This window comes from Pseudonaja textilis, chromosome 4 (genome assembly GCF_049901715.1).
Source record: "Pseudonaja textilis isolate UNSWEBS1 chromosome 4, rPseTex1.2, whole genome shotgun sequence".
Lineage (NCBI taxonomy): Eukaryota > Metazoa > Chordata > Lepidosauria > Squamata > Elapidae > Pseudonaja > Pseudonaja textilis.
Window position 1 is genome coordinate 70,029,202 of NC_141993.1, and position 11,884 is coordinate 70,041,085.

Consider the following 11,884-nt stretch of genomic DNA (forward strand, 5'->3'; position numbering starts at 1 on the left):
AATAAAGAAATTATATAACTATCTATTAGACTATAAGATGCATGAGGAGCAGGTGAAAGAACCAATGTTAACCTGGGCTAGACATTTCGGCTATAGCATAAATTTGGATCAATGGCAGCAAATCTGGGATAGGAATAAAAAGATCACTTATAAAGAACATCTTATAAAGAAAATCTGTTTAAGATGTTCTATTGATGGCATATCCCACCCAACAGATTAGCTAAAATGAACAGTTCCCAATCTCCGATATGCTGGAAATGTTTGAAAGAATGGGGTACCATATGTGGTGGGAGTGCAAGAAAATGCAAGATTTTTGGCAAAAAAAATGCAATGGTTATAGGAAATGTTAAACTTAAAAATAAATTATACACCAGAAATATTCCTACTAGGAATAACAAATGAGAATAAAAAAGAGCAGATTTATATCTAATTATTTATATTATTATAACTGAAGATTATTAATTACCCAAACATGGAAATCAAAAGAAATACCTAACAACGAAGTAATAATTTAAAAAATTCTATGCTGCACAGAGTTAGATAGCTTAATGTTAGAACTGAAGGAATGAGATACTTCAGAATTCTATGAAATATGGGAAAAAAATTATAATTGGAGGGATACGAAAGGAAGTCAAAAAATGTGAAATAGAAATTAAAGAAAGAAAATGTCTAAGATAGAAATATAAAGATTTACAATGTAAAGATGTATATAGATAGATCTATATATACATTTATAAATGCTATGTTGTTTAATGATATTCTGCTATTATAACAATGTAAAGACTGCTGACATATGTCAAAATATCACTATGTTCAAATGTTTTTAAAATTTAGCTTTCAATAAATATTTTTTTAAAAAATAAATAAATAACAATTGTTAAAACTCATCTTTCAGAAAGCACTGAACTTTCAAAGATAAAGATAAAGTGGAAGCCCAGAAAAGAGAACTTCTAATCTCTATGGAAGGAAAGTTCACATGTTTCTTTATATGTTGAATAACCAGTCTCCTTTCAGGTTTCTACATATTATGTTAGCATTTTAAATTGAACACTTTAAATTAACTTTTGCAATTGCTGAATCCAATTACTCTACCTTATTTGTACAAAATATATAGACTGTTGAATACCAGTTGACATTTGTGGACCATCATTAAAAAAAATCTAGCAGCATTACAGCTATCTGTATTGTATTGCATTGCATTGCATTGCATTGCATTGCATTGCATTGCATTGCATTGCATTGCATTGCATTGCATTGCATTGCATTGCATTGTATTGTATTGTATTGTATTGTAATCTTTTCCTGTTGGTTCACAGTTAATGTACTATATGAAGCATGAGATGAACTTTACAGTTTTGGATGAGTTTGTAAGCATTAATACCAATGGGGATGTCTATACACCATATGACATCCTAAATTGGCAGATGAATGAAACTGGAGCAATCAATTTTGTAAAAGTTGGAACTTTTAACCAGACAGATGAACACAATATAGAATTTCATATATTTAATGATTCAATATTTTGGAACAACCCAGAACGATCAGTAAGTGAATAGTTTTTCATATCCAGTAGTTTAATGTTCTACTGTAAAGTTCTACATTTACGGTATTGTTCTGTGTACTGGTGCTGCATGTTTGTGGTTTTTATGGAGTACTCAAATTTGAAAACTTTATAATTAAAACTGAAATGTTGATAGTTTGCACTCATATATGTGCCTGACAAAATCACATATTTGCCACAGTGATAGACAATACATATCTCAAATGCGTATTATCTCATGTCACAATGACCATGGGCAAACTTTATACTGGGTAGGTAATTGCTCATTAATACAAAGATGCTTGAGAAACAAAAGTTCTACAAAAATATTAATTTCTGAAGGAAAAAGAAATAGACATTTCTTGGATCAATGCATTTGGTAACTGGATTTGATGGTCACTCACCCTGCTTTGGATTCTAGAGAAGCTCAGTTCCCATGCACAAGTGTTACTAATGCCCACAAAGATAATAAAGATATAAAGGGCAGAGATTTGTGAGCATCAAAGCAGAAATAATGCAGTTATGGAAAACTCATTACTATTACCCAAGAAAGCAAGTTGAAAAGGTGATAATGAAAATAATTATTTCAGGCCTTATAGCAATAGCACTTAGACTTATATACGACTTTATAGTGCTTTACAGCCCTTTTAAAGCAGTTTACAGAGTCAGCATATTGCCCACAACAATTTGGATCCTCATTTACCCACCTCAGAAGGATGGAAACCTGAGTCAATCTTTGAGCCTGGTGAGATTCGATCTGCCAAATTGCAGTGGGAGTAGCTTGCAGTACTGCACTCTAACCAGTGTGCCACTGAGGCTCTCATATTCTATAGAATCCTTATTTCTTCCCTCCCATTGACAACAATGCCTTAGTGTGTCATGGATGTGTCATCATGTTTACTGTCATGTTGTCTCAGAAGATCACAGTATTGATGAGAGTCTCTTGAGGTCCTACTTGAGATATAGATGGAGCCATAATTCTCTAGCCCAAAATTGAACTTTATTTCAGGTTCAAACACATCTTTATTTTATAAGAAATATAACGCCTCTTCTATGTTTTCAGAGACCACGTTCGGCATGCAATAATAATTGCCAACCTGGGTATCGTAAGGGAATCTTGCAAGGGAAACCTTCATGCTGTTATGATTGTATACGGTGCGCAGAAGGACAGTTCAGTAACCATACAGGTATGAACATCTATCACTTGAACTAATAGAAAGTAACCCCACTGTAGAAACAGGAAAAATGTTCTTGGGGATCTGATTGCAATTGATGAAAACTGAAGTGTGGCTTTATAGTAGTTTGAAGTAGAAAACACATGAAAATCTAGATATTAGATAGTTGCAAAATATTTCAAGGAAAAATGTTATGGGCTATCCTAGCTTGGGCTATCCTATTTCAACCTGTTTTGATCTTGTCAGACCTGCTTCAACCTTCGAAGCAGGTCTTCTGACTTCAAAACTAGTCGAAATTCCTTCTCATTAAAGTCAGAACTGAATATTTAAGGATTATGATAGTTTAATCTTAAAATGTTAAGTTAAATCCTAAAGTAGGCATACACCCAACTCCTTCCTATAGCGTATTCTTGACCACATGATGATATGGCATCATATACTTTATGACTCAGTCAAACAAAATTGTCCATCTAGCCCTAGGCTACCATTGCTGGTCTAGAAACATGTTAGCTAAAAAACAATTCTGCCCTTACTCAACATATAATTTTGCTAGAATGCTATTATTTTTCTGGTTTCTTTTTTGTTATTAAATTCAATTCTATTTTAACTAAATCAGAAGTAAATAGTCCTAAAATCTATCCTAAAAGAATAGGGAAAGAAAGTTATATAGAAGAATAATGTTTGAATAATGTGAACATTGCCTGTAGGAGGCATCATTTTTAGGGAAACAGATTTATTTTGTCACACACAATGCAAAATAAATTTGAAACTATTTAAATTAATACTTTAAAATATGCCCCCTGATATGTTAAAACATGCTCCCTAATTCATCAAAATGCTTTGCATTAATTACTCTAAATAATTAAGGTTGCAATTGTATTGTTATCTGTTATCCAATCTCTGTCATTATGTGTTACTGAATTATTTCTTTTCCTTGGAACTGGGAGTTCAGCAAAGTTTACATGAACTTTTCAAACATATCTTTCACGGGGAAACTTAAAAAGCCATTGTCATTTAAATTTGTTATATTTTTCTCATTTTTCCCCCCTCCTTTTAAATCCATCCTTCCTTTAGATAGTTCATGGTGGTTCCCCATCTCAATTTTCTTTTTATCAACATTTTGTAAATTAGGCCAAGCTGGCCTGAGAAATGGAAACTAATTGCAAGGTTTCTCATGAAGGACTGGATAGAAATTTGAACAAGAATCTTCACAGTCTTAGCCAAGTATACCAAACTGGACCCTTTATATTTTCAATTCTGCAATCTAGGATATTACACAGAACAAAATAAAAGTGTTGGAAGGGTCTTTGGAAGCCCCTAGTCCAACTCCAACAACCTGCTCATGCAGAAAACCCTATGCCACTTCAGACAAATGGTTATCCAATCTCTCTTCAATTTTTAACAGCTTTAATTAGAAATCCAGAGTTATTGTGGATATACTTTATGCTAGATTCTGGCTACTTGTGATGGTTATGCCCAGGGGTGGGATTCAAAAATTTTAACAACTGGTTCTGTGGGCGTGGCTTAGTTGGTGGGCGTGGCTTGGTATCACGTGACTAGGTGGACGTGGCTTGGTGGTCATGTGACTGGCTGGGTGTGGCCAACTCAATATCACTCACATTGAGGCACGCATCTCCTCGCACTGGCTTCTCATGAGTGTGGGGATGCTGCAACAGTCGTAAGTGTGAAAAATGGTCATAAGTCACTTTTTTCAGTGCCATTGTAACTTTAAATGGTTACTCCACACAAGCAAAGTACCAGCAAAGGAGGGGAAAGAAACTCCAGAAAAGTTCCTGAGGCAGGAAGTCTAGTCCTGCCAAGAATGTAATAAGGGTTAACGGAGAGGCAGATTTTGTAAGCAACACCAGAATGTTTCCTTCCTGCCTTCCTTACAGGATTAGGCCAGTAATTTCTTCCAAAAACCGGTTCTCCAAACTGCTTAGAATGTTAACAACTGGTTCTAGCAAATAGGTGCGAACTGGTAGAATCCCACCCCTGGTTATGCCTAACTGGACTGTGTTTAATTTCTAAAACAACAGTAATACTGACCCTCAGGTCTGTCTGGAAATGATGTCTTCTGGAAAATGACCACTTAATCATTGATGCATAGGTATCTGTAATGATAGAAATGGGCTATGCAATTATTCAAAGCACTTTTAAATTATTCTTCATAATGTCTTTCTTCAATTTGGTGTCCTTCACATGTGTTCTGACAAGTGTCAGCTATAGAAAACTACATGGTTAGGGAGTAATCAGGGCAGTAGTCCAACTCAATTGGAGAAGGTTTGGGGAAAGATATTTTATATATTGATGACTGAGTTCACCTTTTAAAGCTTTGGCATAAAACTAACCCTGTAGTACTATTCCAAATACCATTGTTATGGTTTCTTTTTCAGATGCAAGGGAATGTACAGCATGTCCCGAAGATTATTGGTCCAATACCCGAAGAAGCAAATGTGAGCATAAGCTAGTGGAATTCTTGGCTTATGGAGAAGCTTTAGGAATGACATTGATTGCCCTCTCTGTATTTGGCGCATGTGTCATTCTATCTGTGACTGGAGTCTACATCAAGTTCAGGAAAACACCTCTGGTGAAAGCCAACGACCGTGAGCTCAGCTTCCTCATCCAGTTTTCTCTCATCGCAACCTTGTTGACTTCTGTTCTCTTCGTGGGGAAGCCAGAAGATTGGTCATGCCAATCTCGTCAAGTATCCTTGGCCTTGGCTTTTTCTGTTTGCCTGTCTTGTGTTTTAGGAAAGACAGTGATGCTCTTTCTAACTCATTTGGCCAGAAATTCAAAAGTGGCTGAGAAAGCCCGGATGTCAGTTGGACCAATTTTCCAAAAAGTGGTGGTTGTTGTCTCTGTTCTAGCTGAAGTGGGCATCTGTACTGCTTACCTTTATTTTAGCCCTCCCAGTATGTATAAAAACACCCAGTTTACAACCCTGAAAATTATTTTTGAATGCAATGAGGGTTCAATAATGTACTTGTGCATTATGTTTGGGTTTGATGTGTTTCTCGCCATCCAGTGCTTTCTCACAGCTTTTGTGGCCCGGAAACTTCCCAATAACTTCAATGAAGCCAAGTTTGTTACATTTGGAATGCTGGTTTTCTTCATTGTCTGGATATCTTTTGTTCCTGCTTATTTAAGCACAAGAGGGAAATTCAAGGTAGCTGTGGAGATATTTGCAATTCTGGCCTCCAGCTTTGGTTTGCTAGGGTGCATATTTGTGCCCAAATGTTATATTATTTTGTTGAAGCCTGCCAGAAATACAGAAGAAATTGTGGGTGGCAGGGCTATCACCAATGACAAGAGTGCTCCACCAACCTCTGCCTCTTGCGCCAGTGAAATTAACACAGTTTCCACAGTTCTTGAGGATTAGGACTTTGTAGCTCCTGCCAGCCCATATCATCTGGTCCATGTCAAAGTGGCTTCTTGGGGAATAGAATACATGCAACATATTTAATTGCTTGCAGAGGAAGTAATGTGGAACTCTTTTAAAGAAATTTTGTATTTTCATTCATATTTAGCCAGGATCAAATCTTATGCAACTTCTAATTTCTGCTTGCACAACTGAGGCTGATTTTTCCATTCCATTGCAGCTCCACAATTTTTGATGTAGGGCTTTTTGGGCTGGTAGTAACAGAGGGGGAAGCAGGAAGGATAAAACAAGGAATCATTTCATGAATTGAAGTTCACACAATTTTCTTTAAAAAATGATTTTATTAAACTTATAGAAGTATAAAATATAAATTCTAAGTTTGATAGAATACAGGACTACATATGCTACCATCAGCTTAACACAATACAGTCAGTGGCATGTCCTTGTAAAAAGTAATCAATTCAACATAATATCAACTTATTGTATGACAAAAATATTTTCCAATAAATCTAATTATTTACAGATGGTTCATATTGTATGTTATGCCAATCTTACTCTGTGCACCAGTCATTTCAGTTCCATATCATCACACCGTTTGCATTTTCAAATTTCTCAAAAGTTGTTTGCAGAGGATTTTGCCATCAGCTTTAAATTGATGAGCAACTATCACTCCCTTCAGTTGACCAGAGAATGCAAACCCCAGTGTTTAATTAATGCCTTTATTTCATAATTTTATAATGATTTTCTAAAATATTTGAATATCTGATGGGAGAGCCATCAAGACACTATCCCCTCTTCTTTTCTTAAACAGGTAATAAAACAATATGTAATGATGCTTTAACTTCTTTGGGCAGGGAGAAGAGAGCTGGCTGAACAAAAAATAGGAAAGGAAGAGACATATGACTTCCTATCTAATGGAAGACTAATTTGTGTGCAAGCTCTCTGATTCTGTGTTGCTAAAATACAATTTGTGATGCAGTGCAGCTAAACCAGAAATTGATCAGCTCTGCTAATGAACAGATGTAATGGTATGGGATCTTATAAGGATGGTATTGATTCAGAAGAGCACAAATATGTCAAATGGAAGAACCCTCATTGAAATATCAGTGAATAATCATCTTCCTTTCTGGATATAGGTTTACCTCTATTCCAGAAGAATGGTTTCTTTGCAAAACTCTCACAATTAAAAATGTATTTTTATATACATAATGTGAGAGTACTAAGAATGTATTAGAACATGGGTGTCAAACTCATGTCATCATCATGTGACATATCGGGACTTTTCCCACCTTCGCTAAACCGAGCATGGGTGTGGCCAGCACGTGATGTATCTGGCCCATGGGCCAGGAGTTTGACAGACCTGTGTTAGAATGAGATAGATTGTTTTAGATTTCAGGTACCAAATCCTTCCATCAACCCAATACAAACTTAGGCAGGATTTTCCAGGTTGCATCCGTTGAAAAAAAAATTTGTTGGGATATGAGAGAACCTATAATTTTAAAACCAGAGTAGCAAAAAATGACTTAGATGTGCCTCCTATGGAGGCTTGGAAACGAATGAAGGCACCATCACAAAAACAGGGCACAAAAGATTGCTAGGACATGCATCTGCTGCAATTAGTGACAAAAAGTTGATGGTCTCCTTGTTAATTTCTTGGCAGCGATACAAGTTAGACTCAAGAGAGTCTTTACCTTACCTTACCTTAACTCTTGAAATAGGTGTTTGCTTTACAGTGCAGAAGGTTAGGGAATTTCTTAGCCATTTTTTTTTCATAACCAAAGTAGAATTTTCACTTCTTCCTAAGAACCAGAAAAAAAAAACTTATTTTACTGTTGCCATCTATGCTTGCTGGAGAAGTATATACTGTATGTAACTTTTTTTAACAATTAAACTTTGATCCCTTTCTTTCCAGTTCATTTATATTGCTCCCTCACTAGATCAGAGATTGGTCAGTTGTGTACTACATGCAGAACCCAAGATTCTGTTCTTTTGCCCAAGGAGCTCCCGGGATCATGCCACTTAAAATCAGAGATAAAATTTGAAAAATGGTGATGAGAAAAAGCAAAAAAAAAAAAAGAAAGAAAAAAGTTTGATATGCTTGACACATCTGTAAAAATAAATGTTCCTCGGCAGAAAAGAAACAGGAAATTCCAGTTTCTTAATACCTTGATATCCTGATTTGCCAATATCCAAGAATAGGATAGAATTGTACAATGCTTTCAGACTTGCAAGATTCTGTCAATGTAGCTTTACAACAAAGTAGAAGTAGCTCATCTGGTTGTGATTCTGACTTGGTTTATCCCAGAGACTGATACCATTGATATCTACATTGTCATAATCTTGCAAGTCTGAAAGTATAATCCTGCCCCCCATCATCTTCTTTACTACCTGAGAAACTAGGGAGGGTCTCTTCCTAGCCTCTTGATTCACCCACTATCCCAGGGGTCCCCAAACTTGGCAACTTTAAGACTTGTGGACTTCAACTCCCAGAATTCTCCAGCCAGCATAGCATAGCTGGCTGGAAAATTCTGGGAGTTGAAGTCCACAAGTCTTAAAGTTGCCAAGTTTGGAGATGTCTGGACTATCCAGTTGGAGGCTAGCTGTCTTTTATCTGCCTGTTCCCTTGGCAGCAAGTCTTGGCACAATCAAAGTCTTTCCCACATAGTATCCCGTTATCTTTGTAACATTACTGGCGTCTGGTTACTATTTCTTTTTCTAATTGCCTTATGTTGTTGACTCATAATATGGAATAATTTTTATAATGGTTGAGATGTATTTGGTAATGACTCCATAAATTGGAATGAAGAAGCTATTAGAAATACAATGCTGTTTATGTGTGTGGCATACTAGTTGGGCAAAAGGGAATCAATAATCTTAGAAAGAATGTACAGACAATGAGCTGTTCCCATCAATCACCTGTGTTTGTTTATGTATGTAGAAACATCAAGTTTGTCATTCAAGGCAAAGAAATAACAAATGTTAAGTTAGCCAAAGGTTGAAAGCCTAACGATTAAAGATCCAGTTAGGGATTTTCTCATCAGTTTTCTGCTTTTCAGGGTTTAGACAATCCAAAGAAAAAACACTACAAATATCTTAAAGAAACAAAGCTTGTGTCTGATGCTGCAGCTTTTTTCCTTGTGGAAAATCATTATGATACAGAACGCTGAATTCAAATGTTAATCTTCTATAGTCTCTGATAACCTGTAAATGAACTTTGGGAATCACTGCCCTTGATTCTTTATTTTCCGTTTAAGCAAATGATTGTTCTTATGCAGAGTTTCTTATGCCATACAAGGCAACTTTGGGAAAAAAATGTGTTTACCCCCAAAAGGATTGTTTTGTAGGAACAAAATATTGACACACATCATACAAAAACTCCAACGTTGGTACAGGTTTTTCTCCTTAGAAATTATCATGGAAACTTTATGTATATATATCTATCTTCTTTTTTATATCTTTTAAAGATCCACTAATAAATCATCAACAAGTAATGAAAGGATTAAGTAAATTTGCTTTTACAGCAGGTGGGAAATGAAGGCTCTCTGTTTGCCACACTTCATTAACATAATCTCTTAGGCAAAAGTGTTTTAAGCTTTGAGCATCTGCTTTAGCCATGTGCTTTAAGCATACACAGGGGAAATTTGCTGACAGTACCAGATAGCCTCAAGGGGCAGTATTCTGTTTCTTGACCTCAGATATACCCAGAAATGTGATACTTGTGTTCTTGATCTCAGTGGAAGCTTGGCAAAAGACATTAGTATTCAGCTCTAGCATAAAGTTTCTAACAGCATTCTGGAGGTGTGACACAATAAGGTTGTTATTTATTCCACCAAGTGCTTTGCTGTTAATTATGGCATTTTGGTCCACTGCAATTGAATGCTCTAGCTGTTCACGGAGCTTCTGTAGTTTCTGTGTCAAAGCAATAAAGATCAATTGTTCTTTGTATGTTCGCGTTGTTTTTTCCTGCTACCAACACAGCAAGGGACAGTCCCTTTCTCTCCTGGTTTTCCAGCTCCCTTCTCACCAGTATTCCAGGTACACTAGACATGGTCGGTTGTAATTTTTAAATTTGCAACATGAGAACATCAGAATATATAACAAAATAAGTAAGAAAGCCTAATGTCGTAATAATAATCATAACTGCAGACTAATGCCACTTCTTAAAGAATATAAAGCTACTTTTTTTTTAGAAAATCAAAATTTAAAACATAGATTTTATACCAGGTAAATATTTGGAAAAGTCTTGCCATAACCACAGCACTTATCTTTAATGGTTATAAAAGGCCTCCTGAGACCACTTAATCTGATTCAATCCGTGTTAATCTAGATACTGACACTTTCCATCCATATTGTCTTCAATTTTTGTAATTCTCTGGCCAGTACGATCATTGCTGACAATTCTAGGTGCCAAATCCCACTCATCTATCAATTGCTAAAAGTGGAAATCACTGATCTGAGTAACCAATCCAATTAGCTAGATACAGAGTGAGATTTGGGGAAATGGAATTGTTTCTCAGGGAAAGGTTCAAATAATTAACACAGGTTTAGTTTTCATCAGAACAGGATGAAATATGTAGAATTTCCTGAATGGGAAGTACTTCATTTCAGTTTTTTAGAAATGAAGTATAGGCGTATAGATGATTCAGCCATGCTTTGCCATTAGCATCAGAGCCTCTGTGCCACATAGAAGATTTGGATGCTGTATGAACGCCAGGATTTTTTCTCTGGCATCCCCCTATTTCTGGAATATCTTCCACATATGTGAACCAATTATTGAATTTTTATTTCCCGGCAATGCATTAACTTCGTTAAGAGAGTGTTCTCTATTCCTCGTTCTTCAAGGAAAAACAAAGTCCAGTTGCCTTTTGAAAAAGCGCCTTTGGAACAACCGTGACATGGATGACTTAGAATCTCCATAGACATTGCATGTTCTATACTTTCAGTAAGGTCTTACCTGCTGCATATACTTTGTTTCATTTTAATGTTTTACCTATTGAAAATAACTTACATATCTATCAAGCTAAATTAAATGTGTCCTAAATTGCATATGGAACCTCTGAAGGTTCAGGGGGAAAACATCTGTAATACACAGAAGGAATAATCCTGAGGACAGGAAAGAAAGCTGCAAGGAAGACAACAGTCAGATAAAAGAAATGTGAGTCCAGGACAGAAATATAACATGAGTCAGCATCTCAGACAAAATCCTTCCTAGTTCTCACAAAGATAAAGAGAGAGAGGAGGGAAGTGCATTCAGATTTGCAATGTTGTAGTATCATGATCTTACAATAAAAATTGCATTAGCTTGCACCATTTTGGCCTCTTAGTCTGATCTACCTTGCAGATAGGTAGACGAGGTTTTTCTAAAAGACAGTAGTGAAAACCCTACCAAACCCAGGCACTGAGCCAAAACCACAGGATTTAATTCTAGCAGCTGTACAGTTTGGAAAAGCCTCAAACTAACCTGCAGGGAACTAGAGCCCCAATGAATGCTTTTAATGGAAAGGAAACCTATTAATTTGCTTTCAGTTGATTATTGCAACAACTGTCACTGATCATTTACCTCCACAGTTCTAAATGAGGATCTGGTTAATGTTGCAGGAAACAGTTAACTAAATAGGCATTTGGGTTGTTGATTTACCACTTTTCTTCACCAGCACCCCTTCCCTTTTATTTCATGCAGAAATGGACTAATTGTTTTTTCTTCGAACTGACTCTGTTGCGGCTGATTGCATTGGTCTTTCCGTAAAGCACAGAAATCCCACTGGGATCCCAAGTGCTACACCATGT

General features: G+C 36.2%; 1 protein-coding gene across 1 annotated transcript in view; it reads left to right on the forward strand.

Annotated features, from left to right (window-relative positions):
• LOC113439712 (vomeronasal type-2 receptor 1-like) overlaps window positions 1–6,619 on the forward strand; it is a 32,374-nt gene extending 25,755 nt beyond the window's left edge. Inside the window, exons 4-6 of the mRNA XM_026705678.2 lie at window positions 1,317–1,544; window positions 2,604–2,727; window positions 5,112–6,619. Coding sequence (XP_026561463.1) covers window positions 1,317–1,544; window positions 2,604–2,727; window positions 5,112–6,097 — 1,338 coding nt within the window. The 3' untranslated portion in view covers window positions 6,098–6,619. The remainder of the gene's footprint in view (window positions 1–1,316; window positions 1,545–2,603; window positions 2,728–5,111) is intronic.
• The last annotated feature ends 5,265 nt before the right edge of the window (window positions 6,620–11,884 follow it).